Genomic DNA, 25,719 nt, shown 5'->3' with positions numbered 1-25,719 from the left:
CGTGAGCAACGGTCTGGGCGATGCGAAGGTCTCCAAGATGCCCCTGGACCCTGGGTATCTGAAGCAAGAAGCGGAAGGAGAGCCATTGCCGGACAACGTCGAGTACCAGAAGGTGGTCGGACAGCTGCTGTACCTGTCGGTGAACACGAGACCGGACATTTCCGCAGCGATTTCGATACTGAGCAGGAAGACAGCTGCACCGACTCAAACGGACTGGACCGAGCTCAAGCGGATCATCCGGTACCTGAAGGGGACCAGCCACTATCGTCTGCAGGTGAGCAAGACCGATGAACGAGCTGGACTGATCGGATACTCGGATGCTGACTGGGCGGAGAGCACCTCGGACAGGAAGTCGAACAGCGGTCTGATATTCCTGTTCAACGGTGGGACGATCAGCTGGAGCTGTCGCAAGCAGACGTGCGTCGCGCTGTCAACGGCGGAAGCAGAGTTCATCGCGTTGGCTGAAGCGACACAAGAAGCTTTGTGGCTGAAGCGATTGCTGGAGGATCTGGACGAGGACGGCGCTGTGACGGTCAACGAGGACAACCAGAGCTGCCTCAAGATGTTGGAGAAGGAGAAGTTCAGCAACCGCACCAAGCACATCGCGACGAAGTACCACTTCATCCGAGACGTGAAGGAGAAGGACGAGGTGAAGTACATCTACTGCCCAACTGAAGAGATGGTAGCAGACATCTTGACGAAGCCACTACCGGGAGTCAGGATGTCCAAGCTGGCAGGAGCGTGCGGATTAGCACCAGCACCTCGAGGAGGAGTGTTGGAGATAACCGAGTAGGCCGGTGCTAACGAAGAAGAAGGACTTCAAGTCAAACCTAAAATTATATCATTACACGAATAAACTCCAAACCCTACAGACGTGTTTCTTTCACTCTCTTCAATAACCAAGTGTATGATTATTTAATCAGAATGTTAATGCATAAGTAAAGAAAAAAACGTCAGCACAAATTAGGACTTAGAAATTCGTCTGATTTATTTGAAACATTTTCAAACTAAAATTCTTGAGTTTTTTTTTCTGAATAGGTCTTATATACATAACTATAGGACCTTTTCAAAAAAAAAAAACTCTAGAATTTAACTGAAAAAATCTAATTTCAGCAAAAAATAGTGTTCGAGTGTTCAACACTACCCACTGAGAAATGTATCGTCTCAGTCGGCCTTCGTAAGCCTGATTTTGTTCTACCATCAGATTGATTAGGTCGTTACATTTCTCAGTGGGCAGGTTTAACATTTAAAAAATTTGGTGCTGCACGCAAATTCCAGATAACACAGATCTGTGTAAAAAAATTACACAGTTTGTAGAACATGTTCTAGCTGTCAAAACTGTGTAGTTTTATAACACAGATCTGTGTAAAAAGTTACACACACCGAAAATCCAAATAACACAGATCGGTGTAAAATTTGACACAGATCGCTCAAAACCTGGAATACACAGAATCTGTGTAAAAGCCTTGTACACAGAACTGTGTACAACCGTTGTCTGTCAAATCTGTGTAAAATTTTACACAGATTCTGGGTAAAATATTACACAGATTCTGGGTAAAATTTTGCACAGAATCCGGGTAAAAATTTAAAAAAAAATCAGAATCTAATTTTGATTTTTCAGGCCAATACAAGTAAAAAATATAATATCATTTATTAATCTTTGTTTTGGGTTTTATACATAAGACAACATAAACTAAATATTTGACCACTCAGCGTACTACCCCGGCCCGGAAAAGCTGACAGTGTCCGTTTACTAGTGCTGTCTATGGAACTCTCCGCTCGGAACCGGAACTGGGAAAATGGTTAGCGCGGGCTCGAGTTCCGGGGCTCTGGACTTCCGAGGTTCCGTTAAAGCACCACGTCTGAGAAATTCAGTGTGTGTGAGACAACTTGAATAAAAATTGAGTTAGGTTAGGATTACCAAGCAAATATTTATGAGATACATTACCTTGAATTCAAATACGAGCACTGCTCCCCATGGGTTTACGGTGCATATGATGATCAGTTTGTTGATAAGTCTAAAAACATTGAAGTATTTTATTAATTTTCCAATATTTTGATCACGAGGAAAAACTTACAAAAGTTTGCTGCAAGAGCGACGCCATCTTAGCTTTTCCTTTTTTACCCAGATTTGAAAGGAAAGCTGATCGGAAATCTGTGTAACTTTTTACACAGATCTGTGTTATAAAACTACACAGTTTTGACAGCTAGAACATGTTCTACAAACTGTGTAATTTTTTTACACAGATCTGTGTTATCTGGAATTTGCGTGCAGATTTCCGATCAGCTTTCCTTTCAAATCTGGGTAAAAAAGGAAAAGCTAAGATGGCGTCGCTCTTGCAGCAAACTTTTGTAAGTTTTTCCTCGTGATCAAAATATTGGAAAATTAATAAAATACTTCAATGTTTTTAGACTTATCAACAAACTGATCATCATATGCACCGTAAACCCATGGGGAGCAGTGCTCGTATTTGAATTCAAGGTAATGTATCTCATAAATATTTGCTTGGTAATCCTAACCTAACTCAATTTTTATTCAAGTTGTCTCACACACACTGAATTTCTCAGACGTGGTGCTTTAACGGAACCTCGGAAGTCCAGAGCCCCGGAACTCGAGCCCGCGCTAACCATTTTCCCAGTTCCGGTTCCGAGCGGAGAGTTCCATAGACAGCACTAGTAAACGGACACTGTCAGCTTTTCCGGGCCGGGGTAGTACGCTGAGTGGTCAAATATTTAGTTTATGTTGTCTTATGTATAAAACCCAAAACAAAGACTAATAAATGATATTATATTTTTTACTTGTATTGGCCTGAAAAATCAAAATTAGATTCTGATTTTTTTTTAAATTTTTACCCGGATTCTGTGCAAAATTTTACCCAGAATCTGTGTAATATTTTACCCAGAATCTGTGTAAAATTTTACACAGATTTGACAGACAACGGTTGTACACAGTTCTGTGTACAAGGCTTTTACACAGATTCTGTGTATTCCAGGTTTTGAGCGATCTGTGTCAAATTTTACACCGATCTGTGTTATTTGGATTTTCGGTGTGTGAATTTTTTTAAATAAATCGAAGAAAAATAACCCCAAAAAATAAATTATTTTGAATAAGCGTGTTTGATCTGCATGTTTAAAAATCGTAACGTTAAGTAACGCTGCTGCGTCAACAAGATTTTTATAGCAGCATTTGAACTACCCCTCGTCGTAATGTTTTGACAGCCGCGTTCCATCCGCACTCTGTTTACAAGAAAATTTTGCGTTTTCCTCCAAAAGTTTCCAACAAAATTACATTTTCTGGCTTAAAACAGTTAAATTCCCTCAAGCAAGATGGGCCGCCGCTCGATCAACACCACCAAGAGTGGTAAGTACATGAACCCGACGGACCAGGCCCGGAAGGAAGCGCGCAAGAAGGAACTCAAGAAAAACAAAAAGCAACGGCAGATGGTCCGGGCGGCGGTCCTCAAGGGAAAAGATCCGGCCCAGCTTATCGAGGAGATGGAAAAGATCGACGAGATGGAGTTCAACGTGTACCAGCCGTCGCCGCTGAACGAAAAAGTCCTGAAGGAGAAGCGCAAAAAACTGAAGGAGACGCTGGACCGGGTTATGAGGTTGTACCAGGCGGACGATCCGGATTTGTGGGGCGAGCTGAAGCGGAAGGAAGTTGACTATGAAAAGCGTCGCAACAAGCGGATTCAGTACTACGAGAGTGTCCGGCACGCGGAGCAGGTTCAGGTGGACGACATTCCGCTGCCATCGGCTAATGAAACGCCCACACCGTTGTCCATCCCGAGAATTCCGATTCCGCCGACGCTGCCAATGGTCGCACCTCCGCTGAGGCCACTTCCTCCTCCGGTGCTTAAAAAGCCCGTGGAGAATCCGATCGAACCGAGCGAAATAGTCGATGACGATGACGACATTCCCGGATGTCCTCCGGGGCCACCACCGGACATATTCATGATGCCTGAGCTGGACTTTGACTTGGAAGAGTTCCACCAGGAAACACAAAAGAGCGTAAAGTTCTTCGACGACGCCGATTCGCGAGACAATTCTGATGATTCCGACGTTGAAAAGCCAGCAAACCAGCCAAGCTCGGTTCAGCAGAAAATGCTCGCCATTTCCGGTCAGAATCTGGACGAGTTCATGAAGGAGATGGAAAACGTCCAGAAGAAAAAAGACCAACCGGAAGGACCACCGGGCGTTCCACCAGTCAGCGCGATTCCAACGCCCCCGAAACCGATGGCCCTGGCCAATCCGGCCCCACATCCGTCGGATCCCACCGTCAAGTACGTGCCGATGCCGTCGATTCCGATGCCCGGCCCCATCCAACCAGCGCTTATGATCCGACCACCACCGCTGCGTCCAGGAATCCCCGGCATGCCAGGCCTTCGCATGCCACCGCGACCACCGCCAGGAATCCCACCTCGAATGGGCATCCGCATGCCGCCGGGCCCACCCCAGGGACCACCCCCAAAGCACATCCAGCAGCAACACATGCGCAACATGATGCACCAGCAGCAGCAGCAAAAGGACCCCAAAAGCGCAACCATTTCGGCCAAGCCGCAGATTCGAAATCTCAGCGCCGACGTCACCCGCTTCGTGCCGAGTGCCCTGCGAGCCAAAAAGGACGAAGGCGCCAAACGGCCACAGCACGCGTCCCAGTCCAGCCAGCATCATCCGCATCACCACAATCAACACCACCATCAGCACCAGCAGCAGCAGCATCATCATCAGTATCATCCGGGTCATCACGGTGGTCATCCGGGACGGGGTGGTGGCGGCGGTGTCGGAGGACAGGAACCGGGTAAACCAAGCAAGGACGACGCGTACATGCAGTTTATGCGGGAGATGCAAGGATTGCTGTAACTGATGGTCTGCTAAAGTGTTTGCGCGTTTCGTTTTAGGAATTAACACAAGGACTTGTTGTAGAATTCAAGAATTTTCAAACTTCTGCTCTTTGATTAGATTGCGATGATCGTGTGTGAATAATTAATGGCTGATAGAAATTTTGATTCACATCAATAAAGTTTCATTTAGATTTATTTTGTTGTTTCTTTTTTAAATCCGAAATAAGTTCTCATTTTGTTTGGAAAGTTAACCAGAATAACAAACAACTTTTCAAAGAAACAAGCTTGCTCACTTCCTACTGACTTTTTATTTAGGGGAAAGTGGGGCAAGTGTAACAAGCTAAGGAAATGCTCGTTATAACCCATTAAAAACGTTAAAAAATCTGTCGGATTTTTTAGAATCATCTTATATCAGGTCTTTACTGAGACTTTGATAGAACAAGTTTTTAAAAAATTCTGTTTTTTTATGTAAAAAAATTATTTCAAAATTTTTGATTTTTCGTACGTTTTACTCAACCAGTGGGGCAAGACGAACAACCCGTTGGGGCAAGAGGAACAATGCTTGAAAAAACATGCCAATTTACTAACAATTGTTCTATTATCACTTAGATACATCAGATTAGGATGTATTTAAACGTTTCTTTCATTTTTATATTAAAAAATAATATTTTATTAAAAATTTTACCTTACTGTGAATACAAAGAGACGAGTTGTTCCTTTTAATTCCGCTATATATTTTTAATATCTTGACAGATACGTATTTCGTCTACTACTTGCAGACTTCATCAGTGTTCGGAGTCGAGAACGGAACACTGATGAAGTCTGCAAGTAGTAGACGAAATACGTATCTGTCAAGATATTAAAAATATATAGCGGAATTAAAAGGAACTACTCGTCTCTTTGTATTCACAGTAATGCATTCTGCTAAAACGCTCAACCAAACCACAACCTAAGCCTTATTTTGTACTTTCCAAATATTATAAGGAAACTAATGTTTTGAAAAAAAAACTTCACTCAATCTTATGCCCGTGGCGTTTACGTCGTTATGGCGGTTATGTGGTAGTAGAATCAGCTAATTGCATTGCTAGCAACAATTCCTCATGCTGGAAATAATCAAAATTGTAAAAATTACGGCCTTACGAGCGATTGTTCCTCTTGCCCCATATGGTCGTCTTGCCCCACCTTCCCCTACCGTCAACTGGGGCAAATATTTGTATAGTGCAAGAACCTGGTTTAAACAGATGACGGTACTCGGTTACAGTTGAAATTACATTTTAAATCAAAATTTAAAGAAAAACAAAAAAAAACCAGAGCCAGATGTAATATTAAATTTTTAACAATTTGTAACAGGAAGAAGAAGAAGGAAAAAAAATAATCTAATGTTGCATTTTGTGTTTGATTTAAATTGTGGCAAAAAATATATGAATTAAAATAAGAAGCCATAGTCTCAACACTTGAATGAAAAAAAGTGTTTTAAAATGCATTTTATACAATTTCAGTTGTTTTGCAATCATTAATTTTAAAAAATGTGAGATTTTACAAAAATTTTATTTTTTTTTGGGAAAAAAAACTTTTTGCGGTACATACTAAAACTTGACTTGCACTTTGACGATGGACGATAAAAACTCTAAAAATATTTTTACCAGCCTAACATGTTAAAAAAATTCAGATATCAAAAAACTAAATCAAGGAGTACGCATATTCTAGTAAAAATGTAAAAAAATGTTGTTTTTGAAAAGTACCAAACATTTTCCCGAAAAAGCTTTTAAAAACAAAATTTGGATGTGGAATGGAATTTGCAATTAAAAGGCACTTTTGAGACTTTTCAATGAAATGCACTGTTTGTATATTTTTCAATAGTGTCCATATCTGAAACAAATGTATTTAAAAAGCTGAGAAAATTCGCTACACATTCTTGATCCGACTATTAACGTTAATGGCTAGTACGGAGCTCGGAAAGAAAAGCAAAAGTCCATAAATAAAAAAAAACTCCCAAGAACGGCCAAGGAAAAAGCATTTTTAATTTTTTTTTAAAACTCAATAATTAAGAAACTTAGAAATAAAAAAAAATACAAATATTAAAAAATGCAGCGTATGACCAACAAGATTAAAGCTGTCAGAAATAAATTAATTAACAAAAACAATATTTTTAACAAAACTACAAACTGTACAGCATTGAATTCATATTTTTTTGAGTATAAAAAATCTCAAACCTTCAAAAAAATTTAGTACTAAGAAATTTAAAATAAAATAGAAACCAAAAATTCTAGGATTTAAAGATAAAAAAAAATCTTTTTTTAGTTTATAAGTTGCCACTTGATTTTTTTTTAAGTTTAAACAGTTGAAAAATCGGCCAGGCCAACTGCGTAAAGTTAACCGCAAAGATGATTCGTAAATAAGGTAGAGAATGAGAACGGAAAGTGGCAACAATACAGTTCTAAATTTACAAGGGAGGAAGAAACGTGGGGATTCCCCGCTCACGTTACAGGACTAGTGTAAAATACCTTTTGATTTTTATAATTTCAGAAGTCCCAAAATTTAGAAATTCAGAAATTACAAAATACAAATATTAAAAAAATGAAATCCAAAATTTTAAAAATTCAATGTATAAAAATTTTTGAAATTCAACTATCCAGAAACTTTTAAATTCATAAATCTAGCTTACCTTTTTCAAAAGTTCCTATGTACATGGCGCATTGGTTGTTTTGAAAAAGTAATCTAGAAACAAAAATAATTAAAAAAAGCAAAATTTAAAAAAAAAATCAGATTTAAAAAAAATAGGAATTAAGAAAATTCAAAATATGAAGCCTACAATTTTGAAATCCCAATTTCAGAAATTTTCAAATATTAGAAATTTAAATTAAAATAAAATCAGATTTAAAAAAAAACAAATTTTAAAATCAATTTATTTTAAGGAATTTAAAAATAAAAAAATCGTCTATTTTAAAATTTTACATTTCAGCAAATTATTAAGGCCGATGCAAATATTTAAAAAAGTTTTTGTCCCTCGGTCCTGGCTGAGGTCAAGGGGGGGGGGGGGGGGCAAAAAAAAATAAAAAAATATAAAAATTTAAGTAACAAGCCATAGTCTTCACATTTAAATGAAAAAAGTGTTTTAAAATGCCTTTTTCACTAGTTCAGTTGTTTTGCAATCATTAGTTTTCAAAAATCTAAGATCTGACAAAAACAAAAATTGTATCGAAAAAAAAGATTTTGCATCGAACATTTTCAAAAAATCATAAGATTTTTTAATAAACCCAAACGTGATTTAAACGCAGAAGAATGTATTTTAATTTGATTTCAGCTGGTTGCGCTTGAATTTTCATTGAAATTTTGAAGTTTTTTGTTAAAATATTTTTTTTGCCCCCTGATTTTTCGGGCCAATTTTGAAGGGGGGGGGGGGTGACAAAAACTTTTAAAAATATTTGTACCAGCCTAAACAAATAAAAAATAAAAATATTGAATATCTAAAAATTTGCAAAATAAAAAAAATAAATTTGAAAAAAATAAGAATTAAACTTTATGGGATTTTTATGAATTGGGTACTAAAGCCCTACACGCACAGAAATTTTGTCAGTTTGAATCAAGAAACATGTTAATTACAGAAAACTATCATTGTTTATTAGAACAACAAACAGATTTAATCAGCTCAAACAACACATTTTATCATACCAACCGGAATGCTATTTGATTTGACAAACTGGTTTATCGTTCACGCGTTTCTTTTATTCAACGTGTAGGCATATTTCATAGTGTACGCCTCTGAAAATATTCTGCTTTGATGACAGTCGAAAACAAAATAAAATTCGTGGAAATCGTGTGAAAGTTGTTTTTTATCACGCAGTAATTATGGTCACTGAAAGGATGACAATGTTTTTAAGTGAGTATTTATCATATCATTGACACATTGGTACTAAACCACGACATAACCTTATATTTTCAGCAATCAAAAGCTGTATTTCATCAGATAATGGAAGCGTTAATTCGGTCTTTTTTCTTAGCAGACATGATACTCAAGGATTTAGATTTGGTAGGTAAACCACGGCTTTTTTTTTCCCTCGTTGACTTCAGTATGACCCTTGCTGCGATTGCCAACTTCAACAACAAAACCTTAGATCGGAAATTTCCATATCGAAATAATTGACTTACCTAGATAGAAATAAATAAATAACACTTCTCGTTTGATAAAATAAATTTAAATAAACATGACATTCATAGGAACAACAAAAACACAAAAATTATGTATTAAATCAACAATCTTGAAATTTCTTTCAACCCAACGTGAGGTTTGTTTCAACTATCACGTTTATTAACTCATCCATCATGATTATTGAAATTATAAACACAACACATTTTGATGGCAACAATCACGTTTATCAAAACCCACAAACATGTTAGGTTGAATCTGGCAAACATGTTTGCTGGCCCTGAGATGACAATCATGTTTGTGGGATGCACCCAACATTTTGCCAGGATTACAATCGGATTTTTCTGCGTGTATGTCACTTGTTATGAACAAAAAAAAAACATTTTAATGCAAAAAAAATATTGACAAGACAACATTTTTCCGATGGATCAACTATGGTCCCCTTGGAACGAACTGTCAAGTAGGAGTTTTTCTGTCAAGAAGGACTGCGAGGTTAATTTTTCAAAATTAATTTAATAATCCATTTTTAACTCTTTGTGGTCGTACAAAGGGTCATTGTACTCAGAAAAATAAGATTTATCGCTGTGAACAATAATATCAGCAATCTGAGCTTCATTTTAGGACCCAATTCAAGAATTTCAGGATTTGAACTAAATAATTTGGGAATAGCGTCCTAAAGCCCTATATAACTTTTTATGTACAACGGTAAAAAAACATGATAAAAAACCATTTTTTATCACTTATTTTTACTTAAATGCAAAAAAAATATTAAAATACAAGACAACGTTTAACGATGGATCAACTATGGTCGCCTTGGAACGAGCTGTCAAGTAGGATGCTTTCTGTCAAGAAGGGCCGTGATGTTTTTTTTTTTAAATTTAATTTAAAAACTATTTTAAATCCTTTGCGGTCCTACAAAGGGTCATTGTATTCAGAAAAAATAGCTTTATCGTTGTGAACATTAATACCAGAAATTTAAGCTTCATTTTAAAAGCCAATTCAATTGTAATGAATATTAAAATATAAAAAAAAGAATACCAACTATTCTTGACAGCGTTTCTTCAAGCTCCGAACTTAGCATAAAAAGTGAAACCTTTTTCATTTATTTTTTATTTTGGCACTTTTTTGTTTAAAACCAATAAATATCCTAGAAACCAACTTTCGAAACATTAAATAAAGACGTCATCATAACTATCAAATCAAAATAACTGTGATAAGATTAAAATACGTTTATTCAACCATAAAAATAGATCACTATTTATTTTAGATATTATCTTCTGAAAAAACAAATTGCTCAAGAATTCGTCGATTCCCCACACCTCCGTGTCGAACCAGAAAAAAAATATCTGCAAATCAAATCTTAACTTTTGATAACATTCGATTTATTGGAAAAACTTTCACAGCAATTAAAAAAAAACTTCTTGGGTGAAAACAAATTAAAAACAATTAATATGACAACGACTCTGATTGATAACACAGCAACAAACGCGTGCGCGCTGGCACGCACTCGAACGTGACTTTTTTTCTCTCTGGCGACACGAAGGTATGCGGAACCTACCCACTAAATCTGCTGCAAGCGATCCTCGATCGCTTTCAAACAAGTTCCCTGTGGAAAAGGTACAGTTTTTTCGGTTTTTAAAGTAACACACAATTTTATCAGTAGTTGGACATTCACAACACGTTGGGGAACTGGGACGACACGGACAGATAACGCGCACCCGCCAATATTAGATTGTTTCGAAAGTTGTTAAAAGTGATAAGAACGACGCAATCGCGCTCGCGTAGGTACGTGTTTGAGGAGATTTCGGAACCAATAAAAACATTAATGGGTGCAACCGCTTTTCGATAAGTTCAACTGCGAGATAAATTATTGCTTTTTATTAGTTTTAAATAGTATCATGCTTACAACTTATCTTACAAGAAGCAATTTATACTCTACAAAAAAGCGCACTTGTTCGAACTTTGCCGAGCTTGGCTCCGTTTCTCCCTCTGTTTTGTGAAATTAAACTTTAAACTCTCTCTCTCTCAAACACGTACCGCACGAGTGGCTTCACCGGAAGTAAGAGAAAGTAAACACCGCAGGCCCCCTCCTCCTCCTCCTCCTCACTCAAAGTTGGCAATAATTACCATCATCCCGACGCCGGCCAGCAGGGCGGCAATTTCCTTCAGCGATTGCATCAGCTTGGTGGACTCCTCGAGCAGTTCCGGAATGACGGAAACGGTCGCGATATAGATGAAGCCACCGGCGGTAAACGGCAGCACCCACGATTCGGCCGCATCGCTTCCACTGCCGAGCAGGGCCAGCACGGTTCCGGCCAGCGCCCCGACGGCCGTGGTCAGCTGCAGCAGCATCGCCTTCCGCTTCGAACAGCCCGATTTGACCAGGATCGCAAAGTCTCCAATCTCGTGCGGAACCTCGTGCAGCAGGATCGTGATGGTCGTGACGATTCCGATGCTGTTTCCGGCCAGATAGGAAGCGCCGATTGCGAGGCCATCGGTAAAGTTGTGGGTAAAGTCGGCGGCCAGGTTCAGATAGCCGGCGATTTTGATGTCCTCCTTTTTGGGTTCCTTCTTGACGGCCTTGCCCTTGGCTTTGGCCGCTTCGGCCACTTCCTTTTTACTCTTCTTGTCACCCTGCTTGGCGTCCTTCTTCGACGGAGATGGCGGCGGAGTTGTCTGGAAAAAAAAACATCCGTGAAAATTAGCAGCCTAATTGCCATATCAATCGGCGCACTTACCTTCGCCTTCTTAGCGGCCGACCCTCCATGACTATGGCCGTGCCCCCCTGGGGAATCCTTCTTGATCAACCGAACGCCCTTCTCCACAGCCAAAAACGCAATAATCCCAGCCAGAACCCACAATCCAACGCGCATATCGTGGCCGTGACCTTCCTCACCGTGCGAGTGCCCATGCGAATGACCGTGATCGTGACCCTCACCACCGTGATGGTGATGCGGCTGGATGGCATGCGGAATCAGATGTAGAAACGCGTCGCCCAGCAGGCCACCGGAGGCGAACGCCAGCAGGGTCTTCAGCCGCGGTTGCATCTCCTCGGTGTTGTCCAGCGGGATGGCAAACAGAATGAAGAAGGGAGCGGCGCTGATTAGGAGCGTTGAGCTGAGCGAGTGCACCCAGATGTAGAAGGTGTCCGGTTTGGGTTTCGTTGGCGACTTCTGGTCACCCTCATGGTGGTGATCGTGCTCGTGATGATCGTGTCCGTGATGGTGGGCGGCGGCTTCCTCGTTGGCTTGTTGCGAGTACTGCAAGGAATAAAGAGGCAGGGTAAAATTAGTTTAAAAAAAATATGCAGAAATTTATGACCTAAACCATGGTGATAAATGATCATAAGATTGATGTGATCAGAAATCACTCACTCAGTGCTGTCATGATTCGCAAGCAGCAAGTTATTGGATCGCTTCACAAAGCTATTCAAATATGATTCAAACTTAGCAGATCGTCGACTGTTTTGAATCAGCTTGGAGCGAAAATAGCGCAATCGGCCTGTGAGAGCCAATCTGAGTCTGAGCCGATCAGAGAGAGAGAGAACGAGAGAGGGAGAGCAGAAAAAAAGAGTGTATAGGTCTGGTCAGGGTTGCCACGTCATTCGTCACTTATTCATGCCAGATAAATTCATCAGATTTTCAGTTTTTGGTCGATTTTGAATTAATTTTTGATCAAAATGACTAATTCTATTTATTTTTTCAGTTTAGTTCATTAAAGTTCAAATTGAATTTAACACTTTCGAAACACCGGAACGAATTTTAAGATGATGGATTTAAAATTTTCTCTAACAAAAAGTTTATATTTTCACTTTTTCCCCATTTGTTACTTACACATTTTTACTTGCAAGATTTTACCAATTTTTTTTTCGGCACTTGCCCAGAGTTTTTAATCTTTGACCTGACAACCCTGTGTCTGGTAGTGATTAACTATAGGAATCCATCAGAATAGATTTGCGTCGCGTCCGATTTTTGTCCGCGAATGAAGGGGAAGATTTTAAGTAAAGGTCCTGATTGCTCAAAAAAAAAAAACTCATTCACTCGCGAGCACAAATCGTTTGTCTCTTCCACACTAATCGCTACTGAATACTCTCTCTTTTGCTCTATCTCTCTCACTCGAATCGGCTAGTACAGCGAATGGCTCAGAGAGGCTGATTGCGCTCTGTCGCTCAAAGCTGACTCAAAATAGTCTGCGATTAACTGCAAAATCGATAACTAGCGAGTCGTGTTCGCTCACGAATTGATGCGTGCTTCAGTCGGCTAAGATTCGTTCGGCGATAAGATAGTGATCTCTGATCTTAGTTATTTCTGATCTTTGTGTGTGTGTGTGTGTGGTCCAATCCAATACCCGCTAACCGGTAGCGAAATTATGGGAAAGTATAATTTGTATCAGACTTTGTACATGCCGAATGCTGATACAGCTTATCTCAGTCCCGGGTATTAGGTGGTGATAGCCCTCGCGCTGCTTCCAACGACCCATTTCAGAATGACAGAGCTCCTTGCTGTCCAATTCCGAGGTCGCTGGGCATTGTTCGGCCCCGCCTAAACATAGAAGCAAGCATCTGAAGGAAACTCGATCTATATTTAGACTTCCAATCCCCTCAGGCAAATCAGGGATCAGCGCGTATTTAATAATATGAGAAGAAGAGATAACATGTTTCAACACTACGGATCAATTCACTGCTAGAGTGTAAACCTTCTGATGGCCGACTGCTTAGCGTCCCAGACCACCACCAATCCAAAGGTGTGAGTTCGAATCCCACCTGATTCATTTTAGTTTTTATTCATATTCAAATTCCTGATTCCAAATTTCAAAGGTACCGACCGGGATTTGATCCCTGAACCTTCTGCTTGGGAGACAGAAGCCGTAACCATTAAGCCACGGAGCCGGTTTCTTAGTTATTTCTGATCTTTAAACCGAAAACCAGGAACCTTGCTTTTTGAGAACTTTCAGACTTTAGTCACAAGAAAAAACAAATTATTAAATTGAATAAAAATTAAAATTTCAAATAATTTGTTTGAACAAACAAGTGCATAAATAAAAAAATCTAAATATTAAAAAAATATATTTTATATGTAATATCAAAAAAACCAAAAAAAAAAGAAACAAAAATTCAACAAATTTAAAAAAATATCGACGAAAAGTTTAAAAAAATTAAATCTAAAACTATTTTTTTTAAATTAAGAAATTGAAAAAAAAATTTATAAAATTTCGGGATTTTGTTTTTTTAATTCTGAATTTTTGAAATATTAATCCTGAATTTTTAAACTTCAAATCATGATTTTTTTTTAATTTCGAAATAATCTGGTACAAATTTTATTTAAAGTTTTTGTCAGTTGTTGTTATAACCTTTTTGCATTTGTAGGTGGGAATCAACTGTTGATTTTGAAGGTTAACAAGAGCTAAAAATGGAATAAATTTTATTGACTTCCCACAGTGGCAAAAAAAGGTTTTTTTTCTGTAAAAACTGTTGTTTTAAATAATCCAAAACGGCGGCAGAGGTATAAGAAGAAGAACTTAAAAATGTTAAACTTAACATTAAAACCAAGGTTTCACCATTTTGAAAAGTTACCATGGATTTTACAAGATGTAATCGCAAATAAACAATCCAAATTTAGAAAAACCAATTTCCTGATCATACCTTGTGGCCGGGACTCTCATCGTGATGGTGATGATGATGATGGCCGTGATGGTGGTCGTGCAGATGCTCGTCTTCGTAATGCTCGTTTGCCTGTTTCGAGTACTGAAAGGGGGAAAGAGTAAAATCACCCGCTAACACATCCGGCACCATCTGCTGGCCACAAACCTTAAAACTGGGACTCTCATCATGATGGTGGTGATGACCATGGTGGTCGTGGTCGTGCTCGTGCAGGTGCCCCCCGGCCATCGTCGGCAGGGACATCCACAGCATCACCAGGAACAGCCCGAGGGCGATGTAAACCCGGACGTTTTTCGAGTTCGATTCTTGTGGCTTGATGGCGACGACGGAGCGTCGCCCCCGCATCTTGGCGTGATCCATCGCCTCCGAAAAAGGTGGACAAGTTTGGAATCTGCCAAGCTGGTTTCCACGATGGCGCGCGGAACCGGAGAAAATATTTACACGTCACACTGATAACAATGAGGAGAAGGGAGCGGACGCGGCACAGATTTCACGACGGAGACGACGGCAGGACGAAGAATGCGATCTCTGACTTTTGTTGGTTGGATGCTTTCTGTTCTCTTCTTTTTGTTCTTGTTGTCGGCGCACCGGGTAACGGGAAAATGCGGTAGAGTGAGCGAGAAAGAAAATCAAACTGTCAAAATTTATGGCTTTTCAAAAGTGGGTGTGTTATGGGCCGTTACGTTTTAATGTAAAGTGATAGGGTGATCAGATGTTTTTTTTTATAATATTGAAAATTGAAAGGCATTTAGAAATTCCAGATTTTTTTTATCATCTAAACTCCAATGCTCGAGAAAAACGGGAAATTTGTATTTATATATAAACTACAGTGAAACCTCTTTTTACGTGGTGCGTTACGTTTTTCTAATTTGTCGATTTCTCTGGAACGACGCAACATTTTCGCAATCTTTTTAAAGGAATTTGTAGGTTTTGTGCAGATCTACAAAACGTTTTTTGAAGGTTTCAAAAATATTGTATGGTTTTAGAGAAATCGACGAAATAAAAAGCGTAACGCCACCGCGTAAAAAGAGGTTTCTCTGTACCCGTTTTTGTCAAGTCAACCACAACAGACCCGGGGGTCGTTAAAGTGGATAATTTTGCTTTTTACAAGTTCTCTAACTTGCGCTGCCGTTCTACGCATAATTGTCCCATGTTCAAATAAGTGCAACTGCGAAAACTTTTTTATTCATCTCCTAAATGGCAGCAAAAGGATTTACAAAACAATTTGACAATTCCGTATACTGAAAGCCCGACCATGGTAATTTTAAGAACATTTGCTAAAAATGCTGCTTATTAAATTAACTGTGGCATTTCGGTAAAAGTAAACGCAAATATGGTAAAATGTACCACAAAATTGCATGGTAGGGGAAATATGCTCATTTTAATCACTTTAAGCCGTTCGACCAATTCTCATCACCATTGCCGTTTTCCGCTATTAAATCAACATTTTCAGATGTATCAACAATGGAAAGTTGCTTGCTCACTTTTATTTGAGCTATTTATTACTTTGGAACAATCAAAAACACTTTATGACAGCTGTAATTCACGATGAAAGTGTTGATAGGCCGATAATAGAAATAGGCTGAGAAAGGGTATACCCAAGTAACCATCCAGCACTAAAAGTAGTAATTGATCAGCACTAACAGCGCTTTACCTGCAGTGAATAACAGCTGAAGTGTTTTCAAAATTGTTGGAAAAGCGCTTTTATAGCAGATTTGCAGCTGAGTTTGGACTTTATATTTCTGTTTTAGAGCCGGGCCCCTACTGTCGCTGATCCGCCCTGCAAAACGTCAAAAAATTGAGATGCAAAAATGTTGTTATCTCTTTCTCTCTCGTCATCCTACCCCAGTTCTATTTTCGGTTTGTTTACAACTTCTTTACCGACATCGCTGATGGGAGGAAATGGCTGAGAGGGGGGAGAACAATTTATTTGATGAAATACTTTGTGATGGAGGCTTGATGCCGGGAACGAGGTTGTTGATGTTTTCGTTGGTCCATGCACGCTAGCCGGCTCGCCTTAATAAGCGGTGGGATGCGGGCGTAGTTTCAGCAGTATTTGTAAGTTGCGTTTCGTACTAAAATGTGCATCTCACTTTTGCTCGAGACAAATTAATCAAAAATGAGAGTTCAGGAACATCCTACAAGTCGCGCTCAAAATCCCGTTATTCTCTAAATTCCCGTCACACAATGTCATTAATCGGTGGATTATTTAATTTGGAGAAAAAACACTTGAGTTTGGGTTAAAATGTTTATTAATTGAGCTTATTTCATAATCACACGCAAGTTGACATCTTTTCACCAAAATTATCAGAACGAGATGGGCCGTCTAGCCATTTTGGTCTCGGGGCAGCCGGAGGTTCGCTAGTACATACCGTTAGCTAAATTTGTTGTCAAAATCCGGAATATCCATAGCAGCACAGACCTCCGTTAAAATCTGGAAAATTCCCTATTTTGGAAGTCCTTAGAAAGGGTGCTTTTTCCTATGCTTTTGCACGCTATAGATACTACAAATTGGTGGTTTTGTGTGCCCTGGAAGATATAAATTTATCAATCAATTATTGCAAACTGTTTATTCTGCTGTATACTTACAAAACAAGAAAAAAAATCCTTCCAGCTGCAATTTTACAGAGCTCGATTTTTATCGCCATGTTGATTTTGGTGTGTTTGCTTTTCAAGTAAGTGGAATGAGCGAGAGTTTTGTGGCATTTTGTTGTTTTACTCACTCGCTCTCTTTCACACTCACTCAAAACGGTAACCGTGCTGCCAGTTTTTTGAAAAAAATCATAACAGTGTTGCTGGTGACTGCAGGAAATCAGCTCTATTTTAGCTGTTGTCCGTGCAGTTGTTTTAGAGCTGTTTTGCTTTCATCTTAGCTGTTTTATGACAGATTTGCTGGGGTATGCTGTTTTGCAGCTTATTTATGATTTTTTTTAGTGCTGGATGGTTACTTGGGTAGTTCCCCTAGCAATTACAAAATCATTATTATTCTCTTCGTATTGGAGGGTTTAAATTACCAAACCGCTCTCGACATATTATCCGCGCACCACCATACCGAAGTGCGCATCTCTTCTGTTGCGCGAAAAAATCTGTTGCGCCGTACAAAAATGAGTACTTTTTCGTAAGCGTGTACATCAGCTTGTGGCGCAACAGGCTTTGACAGGTTGCGCTCGTATTTTGATTTTTGTCTGCCTTCACAATAGTAAAACTGACTGCGTTAATCAGTCAATCCAAGCACGGAATGTTTTTAGCAAAAATACGTCGGTGCGTGTTCTCAATTTAACCCTACAATATGGTAGCCACTACCATGGTTGGGTTTCCAGTGTAGTAACGTGAACTGTCACTTGATCAAAAGGGATAGACTGCTTGTTTACAATCGAAGATTCGCCCTATTGAACTGTTCCTATGGAATTGGGTCCTAAAATGAAGCTTAGATCGCTGATATTATTGTTTACAGCGATAAAGCTTATTTTTCTGAGTACAATGACCCTTTGTACGACCATAAAGGATTTAAAATGGATTTTTAAATCAATTTTGAAGAATTAACCTCGCGGTCCTTCTTGACAGAAAAGCTCCTGCTTGACAGCTCGTTCCAACGGGACCATAGTTGATCCATCGAAAAAATGTTGTCTTGTCAAAAAAAATTGCATTAAAATGAAAAAAAAAACTGATCAGAAATGGTTTTTAATCGAGTTTTTTACCGTTGTATATAAAAATTGACATAGGGCTTTAGTACCCAATTGGGTCCTAAAATTGAGCTTAATGTTGTGATATTATTGTTCACAACGATAAAGCTTATTTTTCTGAGTACAATGACCCTTTGTACGACCGCAGAGGATTTAAAATTGATTTTTAAATCAATTTCAAAAACTAACATCGTGGCCCTTCTTGACAGAAAAGGTCCTACTTGACCGCTCGTTCCAAGGGAACCATATTTGATCCATTGAAAAAATGTTGTCTTGTCAATTTATTTATTTTTGTGTTAAAATGAACAATGTGATCAGAAATGGTTTTTAATTGTGTTTTCTACCGTTGTACATATTGCGCTTATTGAGAAAAAATCAATAACAACTTTTGAATTTTTGAATTTTGAAATTTTAGAATTTTTAAATTTTGAAATTTTTGAATATTTGATATTTTGAATTTTTAAATTTTTAAATCATACACAAGAGCAGACATACAAAAATCTCCAAAACACGCATTCAATACTTTGCCCCCGGCTTGCCGGTACTTGTCGGGTATCAGAAAATGAGTACCCGACAGGTACCGACAAATATTTTTCTTCTACAGATGAACTTGAGATCAAATATGATACCGTTTGCTACGCGCGGTGGGAGACTCGGGGGGCAAACTCGTGAGCAAATTTGGTGGGAATCAAATCGGGTAGCAAATTGTTTAACTTTCGACATTTGAAATTCTTTAAAATTTTCAATAGGATTAAAAAGTTTAATAAACTTTTAGCATTTCTAGGCATGAATCAACACATAATTATTGATTTTGAAGGTAAACGAGAGCAAAAAAATGATAAAAACCCATATATGTCCCCCTCGGTGGACTTGTTTCGGTGGCAAATTTGCTACCCTAGCGGTGGGGATGACGGAGTTTTTTCAAGGTGGCAAATTTGATCTCGGTATTCATATTATCCGCGCACCACCATACCGAAGTGCGCATCTCTTCTGTTGCGCGAAAAAATCTGTTGCGCCGTACAAAAATTGAGTGGTGTGTCGTAAGCGTGTACATCAGCCCGTGGCGCAACAGGCTTTGACAGGTTGCGCTCGTATTTTGATTTTTGTCTGCCTTCACAATAAGCCAGGTGCAAATTTGATTTGCACTCCAGCAATAACTATCAATTGAACAATCACAATGCTTGACCTGATGCACATTATATACGTTTACAGCAAACGAACAGACTATCGTAATCAATAAAACAACAAATTAAATACAAAACAAATAAAATTGAATTTTAAATGCTATAAAACGTAGTCCAGCATCAAATAACACCCGACTGTCAGTAGAGCTGTGCCCCTCTCTGTGTTACAAAACAGTAACGTTCCGTAACACACCAGGTGGAATCTCGCGGCTCGCTGGCGTTACAAAACAAAATTTTCAAATTCCTCCCGCTGGCCGCGGCGCACGGTTGTTGACAGTTGATGCACTTTACCGTTCGTTCGTCCTCGCGAGTGCGCGATCGAAAAATTGAATTTTATCGGGATATTTCGGAACGTTTACGCGACAAATGTGTTTGATCAGTGGTGCAACGAAAATGGGTCGTGATTATTGAATAAAAGCAAGAATAAAAACTTAAGCGTCGCGAGTGAACACCGCCGTAAACATGTCGCGCTTTTACACACCAAAGTCAACGCCAAACCGGTTCGAAACACCGATCGGATCGCCGGCGCGACCAACTCCGACCCCGCGGTCCCACGTTCCGAAAGCGACTGCGAGCACTTCCGGGCTGGGGGGAACGCGCTACCAGATGAACGCATCGAGCAGTGAGAGTTTGAGTTCCGCCTCTTCGTCTAACTTTATGACGCCGAAGAATCCGGCCGCGCTGTTTGCCGCGACCAAGTCCAAGTCCTCGACGGCGCTGAACAGCGCTCGGACGCCGTCCTCGTTGTTTAGGGGGACGCCGACGGGGGGAGTTCCTGGTGGTTCGTGTTATGGGACGCCGAGATGGAACGGGGTTTCGAAGATGAGGGCGCCGGCGGCGGTGGCGGAACGAACCCCGGAATGCTACTCGAAGGTGTCGCTGGAGAGTCCGCTGGTGGGGAGGAAGTCGAGGAAGTTGGATGATTCCATTAGGAAGGATGGTTATGGCGGAGAGATTAGTAACTTGAAGGTTGCGGTGAGGATTAGACCGCTGTCGGCGAAGGAATGCGTGGAATCGGTGGCGAATGTGGTGAAGGTGAAAGAGAACGAGGTGATTGTCAATGCGGGGAACACGGCGGACAATACGGCCGGGGTGGAGCACTGCTTTCAGTACGATCATGCGTTTTGGTCTTGCAACGCGGAACATCCGTCCTATGTGGACCAACCGACGGTTTATCGCGGGTTGATGAAGCCGCTGCTGGACAAGGCGTTCGAGGGTTACAACGCGTGTCTGTTCGCGTACGGCCAGACCGGATCCGGCAAGAGCTACAGCATGATGGGCATGGATTCGGACGATTTGACAATCAACCAGGAAGCCGGTATAATCCCGCGGTTCTGCCAGGAACTGTTCCACAGAATCGATTCCATCAAGGACAAAATCCAGGCGGAAGTCGAAGTAAGTTATTTCGAAATCTACAACGAAAAAATACACGACCTGCTGGCGGTTTCCGCCACGGACGGCGTCTTTGCCGTAACCTCCGCCAACGCCGGCAAGAAACCTCCCCTCAAAGTCCGCGAGCATCCCGTTTGGGGCCCGTACGTGGTCGATCTCAGCACGCACCCCGTCGATTCGCACTCGGCGCTCCGCAACTGGCTCGCCGTCGGCAACAGCCAACGCGCCACGGCCGCCACCGGAATGAACGACAAAAGTTCCCGCTCGCACTCGATCTTCTCCGTCGTGCTGAACCTCTCGGAAGCCGTCTCGTCCGAGGACAGCGAGGGCAAACCGATCCATCAAACCAAGCGCGCCAAAATCAGCCTCGTCGATTTGGCCGGCTCGGAGCGGATTTCGCACACGTGCGCCAGCGGCGATCGCCTCAAGGAGGGCGTCAGCATCAACAAGAGTCTGCTCACGCTCGGGAAGGTCATCTCGTCGCTGGCCGAATCGAAGCGCAACACGGCCGCGTACATTCCCTACCGGGACTCGGTCCTAACCTGGCTGTTGAGGGTGAGTAAAACACTGGCTTCTACTGCGAATCACACTTTATTTAGTTCAAAATCAACATTTATGGTAGAATTCCGCCCATCAGTTGTCCCACCGGAAGCAGTCTCATCGTTCTACGGTGGCGTTTGCACTTGCAAAGCGTTGCGCATTTGATGCAGCATGGCTTCTTCTTTGTTGACTGAATGACACCGTTTACTGAAGAAGCTGAAATCAACGCAAATTCAGTAAAATTGAGGGGCATCACTTTCGATAAACCTTGACTTCTTACCGGACTGCTTCTTATCGGAGGCAAATAAGCGAGTCCACTTCATTTTTATTCGATTTTTTTTGGGTTCGAGCAAATCGAAGAATTACTCAGGATTTTATGCAACTGCAACAACTTCTGCTCATGGCAGTGTTTCGACAAAAAGTGAGAGGACAGTGTGAAGTTTGATAAGAGCAAAGTTCGCTTTACTGTTGCTTCTGCGAAAACCGCAAACTTTCTTTATCGCAGAGAGGGGTTTGGTTTGGTGGGGTTTGCATTCTGACTGTGGGTATCAATGACCAAGCATCCGCTAGGGTGTGGTGGAGAAGTTTTTGACCTTAGGAAGAGAAACTATTCTTTGTCTAAATAATGATAACATTTAATTTCAAATTTTAAAACTTTTTGATTAAAAAAAATGGCAAACATTACAGATTTGATCAAATCGAGTTCCCTTAGTTGCCCTTACGTGAAATTTCGTAAAATCCTTAAATTGAATCAAGAAACACTTTTTGAAGTTTTCAAGCAGACAATTTTACAAGTTTTTATTTTTTTAACATCGAAAATCAAACTTATTGTTTCCGAGATGTCGCTAGTTGGAAAATGAAGGTTTATAAGATAACTCCACAAAATTTGAACTTTTAGAGGTTTTATTTTAGCAATTATCAGTTCGATCAACAAAATCAAAAGAGAAAATTGTTAATAACTTTTTAAGTTATTCGAAAATATTTTTTAAAATTATTTTTCCTTCATAAATTGTTTTTAAAATGCAAAAAAGTGAACTTATTTTTTATTTCACATAAAAAATTATTTGAAAATAGTGCATGTTATCAGAAAATGTGGGATCGAGCATAAATTACGTAGCCTTCAAATTTTAAATAAACACCTCCCCCCCGCCCCCTCAATTCTTTTTCTCCATATAAAATTTTAACTTTTTGTATGGAGCGTGGTTTTTCGCCAGACCCAAGCCTCCTTCCGCAAAAGGCCACGTGGTTTATGCACGAGCCCTAATATTAGTTTAGGCAATAAGGTAAAAAAAGAAGATATTTTCAACACTATTCGTACATTTATTCAACGAGAATCACCGATTGCAAATTTTGATTTTGCATCAACGCATTTTCTTCGGAATTTAGTTTAACAAATTTTAATTTTGTTTTCTCCAAAGATTTTTGTTTTCCAAAAATCATATCTCTGGTACCAGATCACCAAAGTAAACTCAGGCGCAAAATATGTATTTTTTAAGTCCTCTAAAAAAAACTCATAAAATTTAGAAAATAATTAATGGGTTTTTGCAATTCTATTTTTTAAAGTGATAAAACTTTTCCAAAGACACCAAACCGAACAAAAAATCCCTTCTCAAGACACAGATTTTCGAATATTCACATGCCCATTATATATGACCAGCACACACAATTGTATGGAGCTTTGTTTTGGTGAACTATTGACACTAAGTGGCTTCTTCGGTCCCCAAAAAGTTTGAGCCAAATAAAAAAAAAATACAAAATTAAATCTCTCGAAAAAATGAGAAATTCTACAGATTAACTCAAATAAGGGAAATAAACCCATTACCACCACTCTAAGCGGTGGTGTCTGAATGATGCTCGTTAATCCGGTGTGTTCCTTGAAATTTACTTAAACCAACTACACTAACCATTAGAGCAGTTTTTTGTGATATTTCTGTTTGAATAGACTTTTAACAAAAGTTTTTCCTATTCCTCTTAAAAGCAATTTACAAAAAAAAAATCCAAAGTCTATTATAGTCAGACGAGACTGCACTGAAGCAATGGCAATTTCTATTATCGATCGAGTTCAAGTGCTGCCAGCTCATATCATTCGTACACAACTTAAAGGTACTACATATTTTAATAGAATGTCTCCTGGCATCACTGGCATCACCTTACACGCGCTACTGGTATTTGCCTTCGTTTCTCGCTCCTTTTTCGTCAGCTTTCGACGAGAATAGGTACAATGTCAAGTGACTCAGGGCGTTTGTTTTTTTGTTAGCGCTTGCTAATTATGTAACCAGTTTGGGATTACTTTTCACGTGAATAGCTAAAGCATGTGCAAAAGAATATATTGCCGGTAGTTGGAGGCAATTTTATATCTTTAGCCAGGGGGGCGACATCTATATCTCATTACAGGCAGCTCGCCCGTAGCCAACACAAGCTGTCAACTTCGGCACCAGAACAAAAGGGAAATGTCAACTTCGGCTCCAGCACAAAAGAACAGCTGTTCGTTACGGAACCAAAACAAAGCAACTGCGCACTGTAAAAAAAAGTACAAAAACTGCAGGCATAAAATGGAAATAAAGTAATTATTGTTTCTATGTAAAATTTTACCGCAATGTACGTTTAAAAGTTAGTGTATGTTTGTGAGGCAATTTTTTTAATTTTTTTTGCAAAATAAACTTCTAAAGTTGGGATTATTAAGCACACATCGGGCCGATGACCTCATTTAAAGTTGTACTTTTATCACATGAAACGTTTAACTGAACTACTGTGTAATTTGACTTTTACTAAAGTAATTCTTATAACAAAAATTGAATTATTAAAAAAAGAAATATTTGTGTTTTCACTGTGCGCAGTTTGCGCGCGTTATCAATCTCAATCACCCAAGATGGCTGCCGTTAGCATCCCCCTGTCTTTAGCGCTGTGAAAACGTTAGAAGTGAAAATTTGGTTATGGCAACTTTCATTAAGTAGTTGAGCTCTCATCTTATGTGTTAATGTGTGCAATCAAAGTGATGCGAAATTGTGCACTGACGAGAATATATTTATTTCCCATAACTCGTTTTAATATTTACATAGACTTATTTACTATTCAGGTTTTTACCACACTGGAAAAAATATTCTATTTTTGATGAAGCGCTGGTAGCACTGCTCGTGAGAGTTCGGACATTATTTTTACTCCGCGTCTTTTTGTATTTTTTGCTTGTTTCGGTCCATAAAATATGTATAAAAGTGACGATAATGGTTAATAACAACGCGTTGTAGTGGAAGAATATCGAGTTCTAAGGATTTCCCTTGAATTTCGTCGAAAAAAGACAGTTTTGTGTATCGGCCCAGCAGTGGTTTTGTTTTTGTTTTTTTTTCATCTACGGGAGCTTTCGCGCGGTCCCACCTAGCGACGTTCGTTTTCTTTTGTTCCCACGGGAGCTGTCAAAAAGCTCGCGCGCTCGGGCGGTTGTTGCAGGAGAGCTTTTAGGCCGGGTTGCCAAATAAACGGTAGAGGAATCTGTAAATCAGATTTGGCAACGGTTAGGTTTTGTCACAGACTTTTCCAACGGTTTGTGCGTGCCGCGATAATTTTGTTTTAAGGTGAAATTTGTATGTTTTGAGGTCGAACCAGTTTTTGTTCGTGGTCTTGTTTACCACAAGATGACTAGGACGACAGGATGTGTTCCGAAGCAGCATGAGGAAGCTCAAACTGCTCGTGATTGAGGACCCGCAGCTGGAAGACCGAAGCTGCAAAAAGGACTAAAGGATGTTTCAGAAAATTGGTGAGATCTATCCAAACTGAATCTTTCAATTGTTGCATACTTTCTGATCATTATTAAATACGCGCTAATCCCTGTTTTGCATTATGGGATTGGAAGTTTAAAGATAGATCGAGAGTCCTTCTGATTCTTGCTTCTATGTTTAGGCGGGGCCAGACAATGCCCAATGACCTCGGAATTGGACCGCAAGGAGCACTGTCATTCTGAAATGGGTCATTGGAAGCAGCGCGAGGGCTATCACCACCTAATACCCGGGACTGAGATAAGCTGTATCAGCATAAACAAAGCCTGATACAAATTATACTTTCCCATAATTTCGCTGCCGGCCAGCGGGTATTGGATTGGACCACACACACACACACACTGGAAAAAAATATTCTATTTTCAGTTATGAGTTAAGCCCATACATCCAATTGAAACGCTGTCAAAGGCAAACTTATGGGAAATTGGACAAGTCTGTCATATAGAAATCGCCAAAAACCACCAAAAACCCTATTTTTTCAACATTTATAAAAACGCTGT

General features: G+C 39.9%; 3 protein-coding genes and 2 long non-coding RNA genes across 5 annotated transcripts in view; 3 read left to right on the top strand and 2 right to left on the bottom strand.

The window, feature by feature from the left end:
* Positions 1-1,629: 1,629 nt before the first annotated feature.
* LOC120425306 (uncharacterized) lies at positions 1,630-2,266 on the bottom strand. The gene is made up of 3 exons (XR_005606501.2): positions 2,079-2,266; positions 1,949-2,018; positions 1,630-1,889 (listed from the first exon to the last, which is right to left on the bottom strand). It is a non-coding gene; the product is annotated as an uncharacterized LOC120425306 (long non-coding RNA).
* Positions 2,267-2,272: 6 nt separating this feature from the next.
* LOC120425307 (uncharacterized) lies at positions 2,273-2,764 on the top strand. Its single transcript, XR_005606502.2, has 3 exons — positions 2,273-2,352; positions 2,413-2,482; positions 2,542-2,764. It is a non-coding gene; the product is annotated as an uncharacterized LOC120425307 (long non-coding RNA).
* Positions 2,765-3,211: 447 nt separating this feature from the next.
* On the top strand, positions 3,212-5,039 carry LOC120425298 (WW domain-binding protein 11-like). The gene has a single exon (XM_039589762.2). It carries the CDS (start codon positions 3,328-3,330, stop codon positions 4,861-4,863), a length of 1,536 nt encoding a protein of 511 aa, XP_039445696.1. The 5' UTR covers positions 3,212-3,327; the 3' UTR covers positions 4,864-5,039.
* A 5,166-nt stretch (positions 5,040-10,205) lies between these two features.
* Positions 10,206-15,210, bottom strand: LOC120425299 (protein catecholamines up). Its single transcript, XM_039589763.2, has 5 exons — positions 14,798-15,210; positions 14,633-14,734; positions 11,730-12,251; positions 11,119-11,667; positions 10,206-10,597 (listed from the first exon to the last, which is right to left on the bottom strand). Exons 1-5 carry the CDS (start codon positions 15,008-15,010, stop codon positions 10,553-10,555), a joined length of 1,431 nt encoding a protein of 476 aa, XP_039445697.1. The 5' UTR covers positions 15,011-15,210; the 3' UTR covers positions 10,206-10,552.
* Positions 15,211-19,766: 4,556 nt separating this feature from the next.
* Positions 19,767-25,719, top strand: part of LOC120425292 (kinesin-like protein KIF14) — a 37,539-nt gene continuing 31,586 nt past the window's right edge. The window contains exon 1 of the mRNA XM_039589758.2: positions 19,767-21,464. Within this exon, the coding sequence (XP_039445692.1) occupies positions 19,980-21,464 (1,485 nt within the window). The 5' untranslated portion in view covers positions 19,767-19,979. The remainder of the gene's footprint in view (positions 21,465-25,719) is intronic.

This window comes from Culex pipiens, chromosome 2 (genome assembly GCF_016801865.2).
Source record: "Culex pipiens pallens isolate TS chromosome 2, TS_CPP_V2, whole genome shotgun sequence".
In the NCBI taxonomy this organism is placed as follows: domain Eukaryota; kingdom Metazoa; phylum Arthropoda; class Insecta; order Diptera; family Culicidae; genus Culex; species Culex pipiens.
This window is presented reverse-complemented; position numbering and strand designations above follow the sequence as displayed.